Below are 17,589 nucleotides of genomic sequence, written 5' to 3'. Positions count from 1 at the left end.
GTGTGTGTGGTGCAAACGGTGTGTGTACCATGATAACAATATACGGTATATATTGGTGTGGGTGTTTGTGTGTGTATCTTGTTGTGTGACAGTCACTTATGCTCCATTTTGCAGTACATCTTCTTTGGTTTAGTTTGCCTGTGTGGTGGCATCTCTGCTGCAGACTGCATGCATGTTGTGCAGCAGTGTGTAGTACGTTAAACCAAGTGTACTGGTCAGTATTTATATAGTTTCAGTATGAGTTACATACAGACAGTGTGCGTCTGCTGCTGCTCTTTTTAGTCCGCCCAGGCTGTTTCCTTTTTTCTCTTTACTACCTAACTGGTGGTTATTAGAACCACAAGAGATGAACACACTGAAAACTTTGCCTCTGAATGCGTAGCTTCCTCCTGTTGCATTGCGCCATAGTCCCTCCTGTGCTTCACATTGTACTGTATGCCTGCATAGTATATTCAGCTTCAAAACAAGAGTCACCTGAAACAGCTGTCATAGGTCGTTTCTTTATTTTAGAGAGCATTGTCAGAAAGTGTACAGTAGTGCACAGTTTTCTCCACATAAAAAACATAGATGTTAAAAACACATGTTGAACTACATGATAAAGCTCAAATGCAAGATGAGCTTCACTTTTTCAATCCTAATGATAACACAGACTACAGTGTGATTCAGCACACATTCAAGGACAATGTAGAAAACAAAGCACTTATATTTCCCATTGTAGTACATAACACACACAAAATAACTCAAATACTCAATATGATATTAATTCCCTTGAATTCGTAAAATGAGGCTAAATAAAGATTTTAGCTTTTTCTGCCCTTTCTCAGCATAATTTAAAACGACTAGTAAACGTGAACAGTTGCCCAACAGTGTTAAAGGAGGTAAATCCCAAAAAGAAGAAGAAAGAAATACACAGTAATCAACACTCAGATGTCACTTAAATGCATCATGTGTTCAGATCATACTAGCTCACATAATGCTTTCTTAAAAGCCAAATCCAAGCCACATCTGAATATCATAACAAATACACCATTCAAAGAGTGAAAAGTATGCATGTTAACCAGACTTTTACATTAATAGCAATCAGTGTTATGTAGCTATATAACTGTGCCTTGATTGTTTTGAATGAAGTGGAAGATTTCAAAAGTGTTAACAGCTTGAGACCTTCGGCCTCCACATTTGTTGAATCTGCTGAAGCCTGAGCACAGTTAAAATTAACACAGACTGCTTTTCAGGGATATCAGATAATGGCCACTTGAACCACAACCATGAAGAATTCTACTAAGTGTCCCCTTTTGTTCACAGTTCCCTAAAATAGCAGCTGTCTGTTTCTGTACACATTGGTGGACAGATGAGTATCCAAGAAAACAAGAAAAAAAAAAAACACTGACAGTAAATTAATGCAACAAACATTACTCTCTGCAGACCAAAAAGCAAATCCAGTCTAACTGGATAGAAATGTGGCCTTGGAGAAAAGGAAGAGAGAAAAAAAACCTTGTGTCAGCATGCAGACAGGTCTGAAGGAGCTGCCCTGAGGGAGTCCTTGGTCTTCACACAGAGGATTCGTGGTGATACTTGCACAGGAACACAAACAATGCTCAACACAACAACAACAACAAGTAAAATCTGCATTATATCACTGCTTGGTCATACAATTAATAGGACATTTTTTACTTCAGTGGTTCTCAGCTTGGTGGGCGGGATCACTAGGGAGTCACAAGGTGATTCAGTGGGAGGAAATTACGATTATAGCAAGTGTTTCCCCACAAAGACCGACTTTAACTCATGCTTCTTCTTGTGAAATGACGACGTGTATTTTTAATTCTTTGAACATCAGTGGTTTAATCCAAAGAAGAACTTGATGCAATTCATCACTCTGCATAGCAGCCTGCAACAAAGACATCACCACGTCTTAAAGGGATCACAGCCCAAACAGGCCGAGAACCACTGCTCTTTTTGAAAGAGACCCTTGTATAGAAATCTAAGCAAAAGAAAAGGAAACATGGAATTTGTTGAAGCTTTAGCTTCTATAGCATTTTAGACATTTACAATCTGGTATCATGCAGTAGCACCACTGTTGTTTTAATGAGGTCACTTCCTGTCCGTTGCTCTCTCACTTCCTCCTTCGGCCACAGTATTTACCCTGACAGCCAGCACCTAATTCCCAGAGACAGAGAGAATTAGGCTTCTCTTGACACATACAAACATACTAGTACATACATATGGATTGTATGAGCAACAATCACACTGTAAAACATACATTAAGTTACCGTAGTTGAACATGAAAACATGTTATGTAATGCTTTCGAAAAAAATAAACATAAGCTAAATTCACACAACAAAAGTTAAGTTACATGTACACTAACAACTATTACAGTCATAACAGCTTCACAATGACACCATCTCAGGTTTAATGGACAGTGTTTCATTTGCTAGACATAGTTCCTGTATTTGTGACTGTAACACTGTGTTGCAAGTCTAAAACATCCCAGTTCTGTGGAAACCAGCTTTGTAAAACTCAGAAAAACTGTGACTTTTAAACAGGAAGCTTCTAAATATACAGTAATCATTTCTAAAATATATACAGTACAGTAGTAACTGTCTGTTTCAGAAGAAATAACCACAGCATACTAAATATAAATCTAACTTTGCTTTCAACATACAGAGACACTTGAGTGTGAATTTTCAAATGGGCCTGAATTTGGGATGTCACGATTATAGATTTTTTTGGTACAATTATTATCAGAGAAATAATCAAGGTATTACAATTATCATGATTATTATGAATTAATTAATTTCACAACACTTTTAATATGTAAAATCATGTACATTACTAATTATTTATACAAAATATTTGAAGTATCTATTAAAATTTGAACGATTGGGAAGTGTTTGAAATATTCAAGTCATTAATTGTCATCTATACCAAATGTTCAAGTTAATTTTAATCTTTTTTTTTTAGTTACAAATGACACTCTAGTGTTAACCAGTTTCTGTGCATTTACCTTTATTTTGGCGCACATCTGCCGATACGGTTCTGACATAATCTTTTTTGGAAAGTGACGGTATTTAGGAATCTTTATGATCGATTAATTGTGGCATTTAATACTGCGATTAATTGTGAAAATAGGTAATTGTGACATCCCTAGACTGAATGCAGCACAGTGCCAGACAGTGTAGATATACAACTTACTGTAAAACAATACATTGAGTGATTTTTACCTCTGTAGCCCCCAGCCCCCAGTAAGGCCTGCATGGCTGCATATTTGGCTGCTTTCTGTGCCTTAGCTGTGAGGACAGGACAGAAAAGAGGAAAGTTATTCTGCAAAGAATGATGCCCAGTATTAGAGATTATGAAAGCAAACACAACCAATTCCTTCAATTACAACGGTGGCATCCTTATTGCTTATATTTGTTTGATCGACCAGATAATTACAAGATGTATGTAATATTATTAAAAAAACTTCTAATGTTAAAGGTTGCCTTAATAAACAAGAGGAAATGGGTGATTGTTTTCCTGCGTAATCCATGTCATCAAGCTGTTTTTAGAGACCTACCCAATAGTATGTTGTTCTTAATAATTGCTCTGTGAGTGTTTGTGTTACTGGAGCTAATTAGAGCATGCTTTTAGCCAGAAGACTCAGTGAAGTGTCTTACATTTTTGCCCAGTCCCCGTGTAACCTAGAAAACACAACAGGAAAGAGAAACTCATAAACAACAGATAATCTTCCTGTTTTTAATCTCAGAAATGACATTAATGAAAACGTGCTGAGATAAACATTTTATCATGCAAGGCTGACACTCAGACTAAAATCATTTAATACTTGTTTTAAACCTGGTGTGCATACAACAGCTATTTGTGGAGCCTTTTCAAGTGCATTTATACTGTAAATGTCCTGTTTATCATTTCACACATTACACTGAATGTCAGGAAGACAGCAGCAAAGTATTTTTCTTTTACCTGGGTATACTCCTCCACCGTAGCCAGGACCAGTGCCCCCTGCTGGAACAATACATACATTACAGTCTGAATGACAGTGCCAGTTTGTGATTTCAAATCTAAGAACATGAAATTGGAAATTCTGTATTTTTTAAGTTTATCACTTAAACTGACCTGGTAGGCCACCTGCTCCTACTCTTTGGCCTGTTCCTGCAGGACCTCCCACTCCTCCTGTCCCTCCTGCTACGCCGCCTGAGCAGGTGGGTACAAATATTTAGAAACCGATCAAGCACTTAAAAAATTCAGAAGATCCTAACCCTTTTTCATTTTTGTCGTATTTTATGTCATTTACAAAAATAGACAGACAACTGCACTGAAAGAAAGTCATCTAAATCATGTAGGGCTTGTGCAGTTGTTGTCAAATAACAATGTAATTACTGTAATTTGATCATTGTGTATTGATAATTTGTATGGGTTTTAAATATTCCTTAGTTAGTTACTTAGGATTTTCTTGATAAACTTGAAACTCACCTGTGCCACCTCCAACGATACCTCCTGTTCCTGCCCTAGGAAGCCCTCCTGCTCCACCACCTGATGAACATGGACATAGTTGAAGTATTACCAGAATCTGGACGAATATTTATTATCTATATACATCGAAATAGAATTTTACCTGGTCCATAGCCAGTTCCACCCAATGATGAGCCATAGCCTGACTTATTGGGCTTCCTTGTTCCAAGTGTTTGGCCGCCAGGTCCATATCCACCAGCCCCACCAGGTCTAAATCCACCTGGGCCGGTCCCAGCACCTCCCGGACCAAAGCCTCCAGTCCCGGCACCTCCTGGACCAAAACCTCCAGTCCCGGCACCTCCCGGACCAAAACCTCCAGTCCCGGCACCTCCCGGACCAAAACCTCCAGTCCCGGCACCTCCCGGACCAAACCCTCCAGTCCCGGCACCTCCCGGACCAAAACCTCCAGTCCCGGCACCTCCAGATCCACCTGTACCATATCCTCCTGGTCCAGTTCCAACTCCACCAGGAACAGCCCCTGCTCCTCCTCCTAACACTCCTCCTGGGAAGCAGCACAAATATACAAATATGTAAGCAAAACTGCACTCAGTTGGCAGCTTATAGATGCACCTATATTTAAGCCAACAGTCCCGACTTAAATCCTTCTCCATGAAGGTTGTTAAGTTGTGTTTTTGTTAAAACAGTTTTAGAAAAGTACTGATTGGACTGGTGCTGTTGAACTGTGTTGTCTTATGCAGACAGGGGTTTTGTTATTTAGCCTACCCTCATTATACAGTAAACAAAAAAATAGAAACTGACAATAGAAAACTGTTGTTGTAATGCAATTGGAAAGCTGAATGAACACCTCGGAAACATCTTCAGCAAAACCTAAACATTATATCCATGAAGAAAAGATTTCCTGTAGAGCTGCAGCACTTTTAGCTACACTAGGTGTAAGCCACCTACTATTAATGATGTACTGTATGTCTATCTGAGGTTACCATGGCAGGTGTGTTGCATAGTACAGGGATGTAAATGAAGCAAAAACATAAGATGTAGACATTATGTTACTAATATAATACTAATAACAGGCCAGAATGGATCTGAAAGACGTCCTTGTTAAATAATGCTAATTTAAGATAAAATAAAATAAATATTTACTAAATATATATTTATCAACAACCCTAATCCAAACTCACCTGAGCCATACCCTGCTCCTCCATAACCTGGAAGAACAATGAGAAAGCATTCTTCAAATAATGTTCCATTGTGTCTCCATCATAATCAATGTTGATCTATTACCAACCTTATTGCCTCACTTGTATGATCAGTACTTACGGGATTTAGGCTTTCTTTTTCCTAATCCTTGCCCCCCTGGTCCAAAGCCTGTTCCTGTGCCAGCTCCACCTGGTCCGAAGCCTGTCCCTGTTCCAGCGCCACCTGGTCCGAAGCCTGTCCCTGTTCCAGCACCACCTGGTCCGAAGCCTGTTCCTGTGCCAGCTCCACCTGGTCCGAAGCCTGTCCCTGTTCCAGCGCCACCTGGTCCGAAGCCTGTCCCTGTTCCAGCGCCACCTGGTCCGAAGCCTGTTCCTGTGCCAGCTCCACCTGGTCCGAAGCCTGTCCCTGTTCCAGCGCCACCTGGTCCGAAGCCTGTTCCTGTGCCAGCTCCACCTGGTCCGAAGCCTGTTCCTGTTCCAGCTCCACCTGGTCCGAAACCTGTTCCTGTGCCAGCGCCACCTGGTCCAAAACCACCAGGTCCATATCTGCCAGCTCCTGCACCTGTTCCAGTAGATGAAGACAGGGCACATGGAAATTTTAATGATTTTGATTTGGTTTGAAGTGCTGCATAAAGGACATATTTATATTTGTAATGATTAGCTATATATTTGTTATCCTGTACAAAGACATGGAGCAACACAGTTGAACACACAACAATGTACAAGTTCAACATTATAAAGATGTTCATGAATAAAGAAGTTTCACACTGACCTCCACCCAAAGTGGATGACCCGTAGCCTGTCAAAAATAGGAAACAACGTCATAAACAATGTCATAAAACATATAAACACGTTATTTAATTTAAAAAATAATAATGTTTATAGACCTGATTTGGGCGGCTTTCTTGTCCCTAGTCCTTGACCTCCAGCAGTATAGACACCAGGAACGGCCCCTGCTCCACCAGGCCCATAGCCGCCTGGTCCTGTGCCAGTGCCACCTGGTCCAAAACCACCTGGCCTGGTTCCAACACCACCTAGTCCAGCCCCGGCACCGCCTGGCCCATATCCACCAGGTCCAAAACCAGTGCCAGGGCCGCCTGGCCCAACACCACCTGGTACAACACCACCTGGTCCAAAACCTCCTGGTCCAGTCCCATAGCCACCAGGTCCAACGCCTCCCGCTCCATAACCTGACATGAAACAAATATTGGTTCAAGATGAGTTCTGTGTACCAATGCTTGTATCTGTTTACTCAATGAACATCTGTCAGCTCTTATCATACGTTTTGGTGGTTTGCCTGTGCCAGTACCCAGTCCTGATCCAGTGCCATATCTTGAACCTGCAGAACATATGAAGTCACGTGACATTTTAATCATTCAGATCAGCATCAGAATTATTTTTCCATAAAACCAAGCTCAATTAATTTTACTTCATTTTATTGGTTGCAAACAGGTCAACTTACCACCAGGTCCCACACCACCACCATATCCCCCAACTCCACCAGGACCTACTCCTCCTCCTACACCTCCACCAGTTCCAAGTCCTCCAACTCCAAGTGTTCCAGCACCCCCAGGACCACCACCAAAACCTGGGACGCCTGGCCCCGTCCCGTAACCTCCCGGTCCAGCACCATAACCCCCTGGACCAGCACCATAGCCACCAGGACGAACTCCATAGCTGCCAGGTCCAACTCCAGCCTGGCCTCCTGCTCCAAGACCTCCATATGCTGGTAGAATGAAAAAAGACATTATATTATTTATCTTCTTGAATTGCTGGACGCCAATTTAATCCTTGTTAAGAAGGTGCCTCTGTATTAGTCTATTGAACCTTTGCCTGGTTTTCCTGTTCCCTGTCCTGCACCAGCTCCAGTTGGGTAACGTATACCTCCACCAGGTAAAACTCCAGCTCCACCTGCACCATAGCCTATGATGGATAACATGAAAATGTAGATCTGTCATATAAATATAGACTTATAGACAGATCTACAGAGATATATAGAATATTTAGGAAGAATACACAGATGTTTCAGAAACTCACTTTTTCCAGGTTTATAGCCTCCTGTTCCTACTCCACCAGGCCCACCAGCCCCAGGTACCAAGCCTGCTCCTCCAGGACCTGCTCCAACCCCTCCAGGGCCTCTTCCAACTCCTCCAGGACCTGCTCCAACTCCCCCAGGACCTCCTCCAACTCCTCCAGGACCTCCTCCAACACCTCCAGGGCCTCCTCCAACTCCTCCAGGACCTGCTCCAACTCCTCCAGGACCTCCTCCAACACTTCCAGGGCCTCCTCCAACTCCTCCAGGACCTGCTCCAACTCCTCCAGGGCCTCCTCCAACTCCTCCAGGGCCTCTTCCAACTCCCCCAGGACCTGCTCCAACTCCTCCAGGACCTGCTCCAACTCCTCCAGGTCCACTACCTATGCCTCCGGCCACAGTCCCATCAGGTCCATATGCTACGATTAAGAAATAGGCATATCATAGGAGAACTAGTGTTTTTTTTATTGCATCACAGTTTATTGTGATGCACAGTCACTGATAATGAATGATGGTTAATATGAGACAGCCATTATAGACTGTACATTCAGAAATGGCACCTTTGGGTGGTTTTGGTGTTCCTCCTACTCCACCAATAGCAGCTCCTGGTCCAACTCCAGTTCCAGTTGCAGGACTGTCTCCTCTTCCTGCGCTTGTTACACCACCTAAAACTCCTCCTGCACTGGTTGGACTGCCTCCTACCCCTCCCTGACCTCCTCTTGAACCAGCTCTCTCGCCATCAGGACCTCCTTCTCCATCTCCTTCACCTGGTGTGTCACCTCTGGGGACACCTGCACACACAACCGAAAACAATGTCAGTAATGGTATTATATCCAGACTACAATTAGAAGAACACCGGTAAGTACAGTCCTTATTTCAGAGTGATTTGCAAATCTATTGAAATGTAGTCACATTTCTCTCCACATCTTAATGGCAGTGGTATTGGCAGTGGTATCACATTGATGCAAGTTTTAACAAATCAGTGTTAACACAAGGGAAAGGCAACATTTAATTGCTGTTCTGAATGTATGAAAGATTATCTGAGGTGGTTATCAAGCTTATTATTGTCACTCAGTGGAGCTTGTAAATCATGTGCTTATGTTCTCCTATTTGTGAACTGCTGATCCCTCTGGATCTGGTCAAAGCTCTCCCGGAGGTGGGAGTTGAAGACCTCCCTGACAGAAGGTTCTGCTAGACGGTCCCAACAGACCTTCACAGTATGTTTGGGTCTGCCACGTCTGTCCAGCTCCCTCCCCTGCCAGTGGATCCAACTCACCACCAGGTGGTGATCAGTTGACAACTCAGCCCCTCTCTTCACCTGAGTGTCCAAGACATATGGCCGGAGGTCAGATGACTCAACTACAAAGTTGATCATTGACCTCCGGCGTAGGGTGTCCTGGTGCCACATGCACTGATGGACACCCTTATGCTTGGTGTATGTTATGGACAAAGTGTAACTAGCACAGAAGCAACAATACACCGCTCGGGTTCAGATCGGGAAGGCCGTTCCTCCCAATCACACCCCTCCAGGTAACACTGTCGCTGCACATGTGAGTGTCCCCAGTTGGAGCACTTTCCAGCACCCCTCCTAGGGTCTCCAAGAAGGCTGGGTACTTTGCACTACTGTTTGGCCCGTAAGCCGAAACAAGGGTAAAAGAGCTATCCCCGACCCGAAAGCGCAGGGAGGCAACCCTCTCGTTCAGTGGGGAGAACTCCAACACATGGCGGCTGAGCTGGGGGGCTATGAGCAAGCCCACACCAGCTTGCCGTCTCTCACCGCGGGCAACTCCAGAATAGAAGAGAGTCCAGCCTCTCTCAAGGAGTTGGGTTCCGGAGCCCAAACTTTGCATGGAGGTGAGCCCGACTATCTCTAGCCGGTACTGCTCAACCTCCCGCACTAGCTCAGCGAGGTGACATTCCAGGTTGAAGGCCCTCTGCTAAACTGTACAGTCCCTGTACGACTGGAGCAGGAGCTTGGTTTGCATTGCCGGCAGTAAGTCGGACCTGTTTCCGGTGCTTGTTGGACTCTGGCAGGGCTGCCCTTTGTCACCGGTTCTGTTCATTATTTTTATGGAGAGAATTTCTAGATGCAACCAGGGGCTGGAGGGGTCCGGTTTGGGAGCCACTGGATTTCATCTCTGCTTTTCGCAGATGATGTTGTCCTGTTGGCTCCCTCGAGCCAGGACCTTCAGCATGGACTGGGGCGGTTTGCGGCTGGGATGAGAATCAGCACCTCCAAGTCCGAAGCCATGGTTCTTGACCGGAAAAAGGTGGCTTGCCCCCTCCAGGTCGGGGGAGAGTAACTGCCTCAGGTGGAGGGGTATCTTGGGGTCTTGTTTACGAGTTAGGGAAGGATGGCGCGTGCGATTGACGGGCAGATTGGTGCACAGTAATGCGGTCATTGTATCGGTCTGTTGTGGTGAAGAAGAAGCTGAGCTGAAGGGCGAAGCTCTCGATTTACTGGTCAATCTACATTCCTACCCTCACCTATGGTCATGAACTTTGGGTCATGACCAAAAGAACAAGATCCCAGATACAAGTGGCTGAAATGAGTTACCTCCGCGCTCCCTTAGAGATGAGGTGAGGAACTCTGTCACCTGGGAAGAGCTTGGAGTAGAGCCGCTGCTCCTCCACGTCGAGAGGAGCCAGCTGAGGTGGCTCGGGCATCTGTATCGGATGCCCCCTGGACGCCTCCCTTGGGAGGTGTTCCGGGCATGTCCCACCAGGAGGAGGCCCCGAGGAAGACCCAGGACAAGCTGGAGTGACTATGTCACTCGGCTGGCCTGGGAATGCCTTGGGATCCTCCCGGAAGAGCTGGAGGAAGTGTCTGGGGAGAGGGAAGACTGGGTGTTCCTGCTCAGACAACTGCCCCCGCGACCCGGCCCCGGATAAGCGGAAGAAGATGGATGGATGGATGTTTGGTAATACAGCAATTACTAACGCCACTACAGTTGTCAATTATTTAAGGTAAACTGGATTTTATTTTATTCACCTGGGGGTTTAAGGGGTTTGGCTCCAGGTAGACTTGAGAGATCGCCACCAGAACCTGAAAAAATGTGATCAATGGAATTTTCACAAACATCAGGCTACATATGTGATAAGATTTCTGCAGAGATGGTACTGAAACTTGCATAATTATCTCACAAGCACAGCTCTGCACTGTAAACTTTGTGAGCACCTTAGTGATCACAAAGTTGCTTATTCATGCTGTTATTCAACCTGCTAATCATGCAGCAGCAGTACAGTACATTGCATAAAGTCATGCAGATGCAGGTCGGGAGCTTCAGTCAGTGTTCACATCAGACATCAGAATAGAGAAAAACTTCAATCTCACTGACTCCTAAACTATTTGTTTTAGAGAGACAGAAACTAAATAGGGATATGAGAGTGACAGTGGAAGTAGGTGGAAGCATCACAAACATCTCATTATCTTTTAGAAGTATGTAAGTCACATATACTGTATAAATTTACCAGCTCCTGTCCCAGCTGTTTGAACCAAGAGGAGAACCACAAGTAAGAGGAATGCTAAAAAAGTTTTATTCTTAATTGAATAGTATGGAGGTTTACATACCACTTGGTGTCACAGCACTGCCACCAACTGTAATAACAGAAGTACACGTGATGTTGGGTAGCAGAAGAAGGGTGAATATTCTTTCAATTTGTTTGAAGCCAGTTTAAGTCATTAGTTGGTGTGTGACTGCCATGCTGTGTGTCGTGGTGACAGGAAATGTGAGAAAAACACTCACTCTCAGGCACAGGTAAACCGGTGAAAGCTGTAAAAGCATTGTGAAATATTGTGATGTGCATCAAGAGCAGAAGCATTTGTAATAACATGATATGCCATTGAATCCTATAATGCAGGTTTTATATTGAAAGTATGCCCATGCTTTTGCAAAATCCTTAAATTTCTATCATATGCTCTATTAACCTTTTAGTGAACTTACCAGGAACTCCTCCCGTGGAACCTGTAGGATATAAGAACAAAATTAGTCTTCCTATTCCCAATACAAAGGAAATAAGTACATTTTGAAATGTTAGATGCATGACTTAGTATCTCTCTTAGCATCTATACAGTCTGCATTAGAACATTAATAGCTTTATAATATATATAAATATATATATATATAAACCTTTTGTTATTCAGATTTCAACAAAGTTCTGAGCTGAGCTAAACTTCAAGGGTGGTGTCATCATATAGTCCAAATGACAGCAGGTATAATGAGATCTAATTCAAATGTCCCATTATTTCTTTTGATAATATGACCACATTAAAATGCAAGAATAGGGTTAGGGTGTAGATTAGAGAAACTTTGAGAAAAGCTGAGAGAAGAAATGTCTAAGAATGACCCAAAATTGCAACCTATTGATGGCAGTCTTAGACTTAATAAATGGCCCCATGGTGGTGCTGTCCACACCAAAATCTAGGAAACACTGCTCCTTTACTTTTCACCAGATTTATATGAAATGTGTTGGAGGGTGATAAACAGTGATACAGGCCCACATGAACATGTGACAAATATAACCTAATAGACAGCAATCACAGACAAACATTTAAGGCCTATGAAACAAAATATGAAACCACTGACCTGGAACTTCAGTCCCATTGAGTCCTTTTTGAAAAAGACAAATCAAAAAACATGAAAAGGCAACACAACTTTCTTACATTATAACACATTTTCACTAATGTTATTTCCAAAACACTGTAGACAAATAAATTAAAATGTTTACAGTGCATTAATATTTTTGTTACTCTGCTGCATAAATGAAAGTAAACACCTGGTCTTGCTCCAATGATGGGGATTCCTGTTCCACCTAGTCCATCACCACCTGTTCCCACGGGTCTGCCACCTACACCGGTTCCTCCTGTTGTAAAATTGATGGAATAGCCTTTTCACGTAAGATGTACAGAGCAGCATCTAAAGTCAAATATTATTCAGGGAATATTTCTATGTATTGGCATTATGTGCCTTCATTCTCTCAGGTGCTCACAGTGGGAACCATCAGATTACTTCTGACCTGAATTTTATTTGTCATTTATGCACATAATCCATTATTTTAGTCTGAGTAAAGGTGTTAAACTACCCCAAACCCTATTCTCAAGGATCTAGCAAACACAAACACACCTTCTACTCCAGAACTCCCAGACCCCTCAATCACACTGCCAGCACCATCATCACCTGCAATAAGGGCAGAATGTTTCAATGATTGAGATCTGAATATATCTCACCTCCTGCTCAGTTCTTTTTCCAACCTTGCTGAGCACATTTTATAGTTAAACTAATGAAAAATCTAAATGTATTGTGTTGATATGTGACTAAAGTGTGTTTCTGTCACCAACTGCTTTGTGCAACACTGCATAGATACCTTCAGATGTTGGAGGGGGTGTTCCTCCTGGGCCTCCAAATCCTCCTCCTGATCCAGAAGGGAGATTATTAAACATACATTATCAAAATGATTATTGATCATTACCAAAATTTATATCCTTAGTCCTACAAACAGAAGCTTACGTCCAGGTCCTGCTGTTGTTCCTGCACTGCTACCAGTGCCATTCACTGAAACACCAGTGCCTGTTCCCACTCCGGTTCCTGCTCCGGTTCCTGCTCCTGCTCCGGTTCCTGCTCCTGTTCCTGCTCCTGTTCCTGTTCCTGCTCCTGTTCCTGTTCCTGTTCCTGTTCCTGTTCCTGTTCCTGCTCCTGTTCCTGTTCCTGCTCCTGCTCCTGTTCCTGCTCCTCTACTGCCAGTACCTGCTCCTGCCCCAGGGACAACTCCACCAGGCTGCCCTAAAGAGAAAAGTCAAAAGGGGGGTTAATGAGCAGCTCTCTTCCCTCAGTTCAAAATGTATGATCTGCTTGACAAACGAAACCCTTACCATACTTGGCAGCTTTAGATCCGGCTGTACCAAAACCTAAGGATCATGACAAAATTAGACGTTGTGTGATTATTGACTAGTCAGGTGACCGATCACAGTGATTGATGAATGACTATACTATGGATGAAATAAACATGCATCTGGTACAGTTACTTTTTAGTGGGAGTTGTAAAATCGCTCAACCTGAGAAATATTTTTAAAGTATATTTTTGGGGCTTTTTATTGCCTTTAATCGACAGTACAGTGGAGAGAGAGACAGGAAATGGAGAGGCAAAGAGGGGGAATGACATGCAGGAAAGGGCTGCCTGATGCGGATTTGAACCAGGGCTGCCTGCAGTGAGGACTATAGCCTCAACATGGAGCGGCAACTCTACCAAGTGAGCTAAACGCCGCCCCAACCTGAGTAATATTTATCTATTTTCTAATTTCACTTTACAGTGGCTGCACTGATTTTGAAAGTTTAGTAGATATTCTACTAAACTTAAGTGTGCTGATAGGATATGAGAAAAAAAGTATCAATTACTGTAATAAAACAAATAACAGCTCAAGATGACCATTACATCAATATGATATATTACTGTATCCCCATTAGAAATACTATGCATTTCTATTAGAATTAATGTACGTAAGCTAATTACTACTGTATAATGGTGCAGGTTTCCTGTTGCTGCAGTTCCTACCAAGCACCAACAGAGGTCAATGAAAGAATTGTTCATACTTGAATGTCATACTGTATGTAGGTCGTGTGTGATCTAAACCCTAACAAAACTAGATGTGATTACCTGGACCTCCAGTGCCAGTTCCAAATCCTGGTCCATAACCACCTGTAAAGAAGATATAAGATATGAGACTAAACAAAAATAAATAAATCAGGTCCAACATAAAAAAAATCATCTGCATCATTATTTTCATCTTGGAAATGCTCATTTGTGAGAAGTAACTCCTCACCTCGTCCTACTCCACCCCCGAGTACCCCACCTTGACCTACACCAAGTTGATAAAAAAAATGATGTAAATGTAACCATATTTGAATTTCCTGGAAGTCGGATGTGACATACAATTACGTTCTTTACCGTATTTTGCAGGTTTTGATCCAGCTCCATAGCCTGTAAATAAGGGTAACCGTTTTTAATGCAGGAATTTCAGCTTGTTCCAATTTTGCTTATTTTGAATTTTGTGAAATCTTTCTTGGACGATATTAAAATGACCCAGCTCAAACCTCTTCCATATCCAGCCCCTGGTCCTGTACCGTAGCCTCCACCTGGTCCATAACCAGTCCCAGGTCCATATCCACCAGGACCATATCCTCCAGGTCCATATCCTGTTTGTGTCCCTCCCGTCCCAGGGCCGTAGCCACCACCAGGAAGACCTGGGGGAGACAAAAATGTAAGGTGGGTAATTTCAAGAACATTTTTTTCTTGTATGAGGCTATTTAATATTGACTTTTCACTATTGTGGAAAGATATGTGTCAGATTTTATGTTTTAACTTAGACTATTTAACTACGTCAGGAGGGTCTTATGAAAAACATGGATCCGGTAATAAACATGAAATTAACTCTTTGATCTAGTCCACCCAACTGATATCACTGTACCCTTCTTTTGACAACTGCATGCTATAGTTTTAGTGTTCAAAATGAATGGTTTGTTTTTATAAAGTTTCTGAGGAGCTGAGAATGTTGTTCTGTTCGTACCTCCAGCACTGCCTGGTCCAAAGCCACCTGGTCCACCTCCTGTTCCAACACCAGAGCCAGGTATCCCACCAGTCCCCAATCCTGCACCAGGTCCACCACCGGTTCCTACTCCAACACCTCTTCCTGGGACTCCTCCTCCTGCACCTAGAGCACCTCCAGCACCTCCAGGTAGACCTGCAGAGAGCAGAAGTGAACTGACCCAATAGCATTTACACAAAACTATGTTTACAAAAAAGGACTGCTTCATTTTGTATTTTATGTAGATGCACAATTAGATATTAAAACTATATTTTTGTCTTACCATATTTGCGAGCTTTAGCACCAGCATAACCTGTGAAATGCAGACACATCATGATCTTATTAGAGGACTTTGTTTTCAAGTGGATGCGTGTGGAAATGTCCCATTTATCCTTATTGTTAATCCTAATCTTTCATCCTACCTCCAGGACCATAGCCAGCACCACCAGGTCCAACTCCTCCGCCAGGTCCGTAGCCAGTACCGGCACCGCCAGGTCCGTAACCAGTACCGGCACCGCCAGGTCCGTAACCAGTACCGGCACCGCCAGGTCCGTAACCAGTACCTGTCCCACCAGGTCCAACTCTGCCCCCAGGTCCATAACCGGTACCAGTACCGCCAGTTCCCACTCCGCCTGGTCCAACTCCACCTGGTCCGTAGCCGGTACCAGTACCGCCAGTTCCCACTCCGCCTGGTCCAACTCCACCTGGTCCGTAGCCGGTACCAATACCGCCAGTTCCCACTCCGCCTGGTCCAACTCCACCTGGCCCGTAGCCGGTACCAGCACCGCCTGGTCCAACTCCACCTGGCCCGTAGCCGGTACCAGCACCGCCTGGTCCAACTCCACCTGGCCCGTAGCCGGTACCAGTACCGCCAGTTCCTACTCCGCCTGGTCCAACTCCACCTGGTCCGTAGCCGGTACCAGTACCGCCAGTTCCTACTCCGCCTGGTCCAACTCCACCTGGTCCGTAGCCAGTACCAGCACCACCAGGCCTGATGCCACCAGCACCTGTTCCCAAACCTCCCAGTGCTCCACTCAGCATGCCTGTAGGGAGAATAACAGTCCTATTTTACTGATGGTCTTTGTTATATGTAGCCATACAGTAACAATAATGTTACATAAAGTTTTTCACTTGTACAGCTATTCTTACCATATTTACGAGCTTTGGCACTGGGATCGTATCCTGGAATACAAATATATTTATTATACATTTGTCTGTCGATATTGTAGGTTGAATTTTCCAAAACCCAAAGGCTACTGATTGACAGTTACCTCCAGGTCCTGTTCCTGCTCCTCCTGGTCCATACCCAGTTCTACCGGGCCCATATCCAGCTCCTCCAGGGCCAGTACCGGCACCACCAGGTCCAACTCCTCCGCCAGGTCCGTAGCCAGTACCGGTCCCACCAGGTCCAACTCTGCCCCCAGGTCCATAACCGGTACCAGTACCGCCAGTTCCCACTCCGCCTAGTCCAACTCCACCTGGCCCATAGCCGGTACCAGTACCACCAGTTCCCACTCCACCTGGTCCAACTCCACCTGGCCCATAGCCGGTACCAGTACCGCCAGTTCCCACTCCGCCTGGTCCAACTCCACCTGGCCCGTAGCCGGTACCAGCACCGCCTGGTCCAACTCCACCTGGCCCGTAGCCGGTACCAGCACCGCCTGGTCCAACTCCACCTGGCCCATAGCCGGTACCAGTACCACCAGTTCCCACTCCGCCTGGTCCAAAACCAATCCCAGAGCCTGGTCCTCCACCTGTGCCGAGGCCAACTCCTCCAGGTCCTGCACCTCCAAGGCCTCCAGTTGCACCTGTGCCTGCACCACCCGGACCAAGACCATAGCCACCACCAGTGCCAGAGCCAGGCCTTACTCCTGTGCCGAGGCCAAGTCCTGCTCCTCCAGCTGTTCCGGTGCCTGTGCCGACTTGACCTGGAGAGATTAAAGGCATGTGTGTGTCTCAGCTATAGTTGTTGAATGTACAACACACCGCAGTTTCATTGTGCTACATTAGTAGTTTACAAGATTGGGTCTCACCATATTTGCGTGCTTTGGCTGAGCCAGGGCCATAACCTGTAGCACAACACAATCTTTTGATTAATTTTGCATATTAATATACAAAAGGACGTTCACTGTTGATTATTAAAAAAATTGAAAGACTGCTGAATTATATTACAAGAAATGGGTGCATCCTGCTCCATGGTCTCTCCTAAAAGACCTGAGAAACATGAGATTTACCTAAACCAGGCGTGCCAGCACCTCCAGGGCCACCAGATGTTCCAAGTCCACCTCCAAATCCAGGTACAGCCCCGGGTCCA

General features: G+C 44.4%; 3 protein-coding genes and 1 long non-coding RNA gene across 4 annotated transcripts; all 4 read right to left on the bottom strand.

The window, feature by feature from the left end:
• Positions 1-484: 484 nt before the first annotated feature.
• Positions 485-3,687, bottom strand: LOC146974947 (uncharacterized). The gene is made up of 3 exons (XR_015037641.1): positions 3,655-3,687; positions 3,220-3,285; positions 485-2,154 (listed from the first exon to the last, which is right to left on the bottom strand). It is a non-coding gene; the product is annotated as an uncharacterized LOC146974947 (long non-coding RNA).
• A 218-nt stretch (positions 3,688-3,905) lies between these two features.
• Positions 3,906-11,688, bottom strand: LOC146974946 (uncharacterized). The gene is made up of 17 exons (XM_085798968.1): positions 11,443-11,688; positions 11,268-11,294; positions 11,168-11,182; positions 10,689-10,742; positions 8,257-8,487; positions 7,702-8,115; positions 7,492-7,587; positions 7,127-7,390; positions 6,947-7,003; positions 6,552-6,854; positions 6,437-6,463; positions 5,786-6,226; positions 5,647-5,673; positions 4,611-5,009; positions 4,469-4,528; positions 4,112-4,189; positions 3,906-3,997 (listed from the first exon to the last, which is right to left on the bottom strand). Exons 1-17 carry the CDS (start codon positions 11,528-11,530, stop codon positions 3,906-3,908), a joined length of 2,673 nt encoding a protein of 890 aa, XP_085655094.1. The 5' UTR covers positions 11,531-11,688.
• A 464-nt stretch (positions 11,689-12,152) lies between these two features.
• On the bottom strand, positions 12,153-14,384 carry LOC146974945 (uncharacterized; the record flags this gene model as incomplete). The annotated part of the gene is made up of 6 exons (XM_085798967.1): positions 12,153-12,559; positions 12,820-12,873; positions 13,061-13,108; positions 13,204-13,476; positions 13,566-13,601; positions 14,348-14,384. Coding segments are annotated over 6 exons (717 nt in total), but the record flags the coding sequence as incomplete, so codon positions are not given.
• Positions 14,271-17,472, bottom strand: LOC146974944 (uncharacterized). Its single transcript, XM_085798966.1, has 10 exons — positions 17,448-17,472; positions 17,309-17,344; positions 16,547-17,203; positions 16,425-16,457; positions 15,698-16,318; positions 15,559-15,588; positions 15,258-15,431; positions 14,785-14,934; positions 14,639-14,671; positions 14,271-14,549 (listed from the first exon to the last, which is right to left on the bottom strand). The coding sequence occupies exons 1-10, from the start codon at positions 17,470-17,472 to the stop codon at positions 14,416-14,418; spliced, it is 1,893 nt and encodes a 630-aa protein (XP_085655092.1). The 3' UTR covers positions 14,271-14,415.
• Between the last annotated feature and the right edge of the window lie 117 nt (positions 17,473-17,589).

Source organism: Trachurus japonicus, chromosome 14 (assembly GCF_045865225.1).
Source record: "Trachurus japonicus isolate A0001 chromosome 14, Traja_1.0".
Lineage (NCBI taxonomy): Eukaryota > Metazoa > Chordata > Actinopteri > Carangiformes > Carangidae > Trachurus > Trachurus japonicus.
Note: the sequence above shows the minus strand (reverse complement) of the source record. Positions and strands in the feature narration are given on the sequence as shown.

What these genes read in the sequence shown, in the direction of transcription:
- LOC146974944 (XM_085798966.1), bottom strand. Translation starts at nt 17,472, where the DNA reads ATGGAGCAGGATGCACCCATTTCTT. An exon ending in TGCTGGCTATGGTCCTGGAG is followed by an intron (nt 15,589 to 15,697) that starts GTAGGATGAAAG and finishes TGCATTTCACAG; the next exon opens with GTTATGCTGGTGCTAAAGCT. An exon ending in ATCAAAACCTGCAAAATACG is followed by an intron (nt 14,550 to 14,638) that starts GTAAAGAACGTA and finishes AACTTGGTGTAG; the next exon opens with GTCAAGGTGGGGTACTCGGG.
- LOC146974946 (XM_085798968.1), bottom strand. Translation starts at nt 11,530, where the DNA reads ATGTTATTACAAATGCTTCTGCTCTTGATGCACATCACAATATTTCAC. An exon ending in TGGTGGTGTGGGACCTGGTG is followed by an intron (nt 7,004 to 7,126) that starts GTAAGTTGACCT and finishes TATGTTCTGCAG; the next exon opens with GTTCAAGATATGGCACTGGA. An exon ending in AAGAAAGCCGCCCAAATCAG is followed by an intron (nt 6,464 to 6,551) that starts GTCTATAAACAT and finishes TATTTTTGACAG; the next exon opens with GCTACGGGTCATCCACTTTG.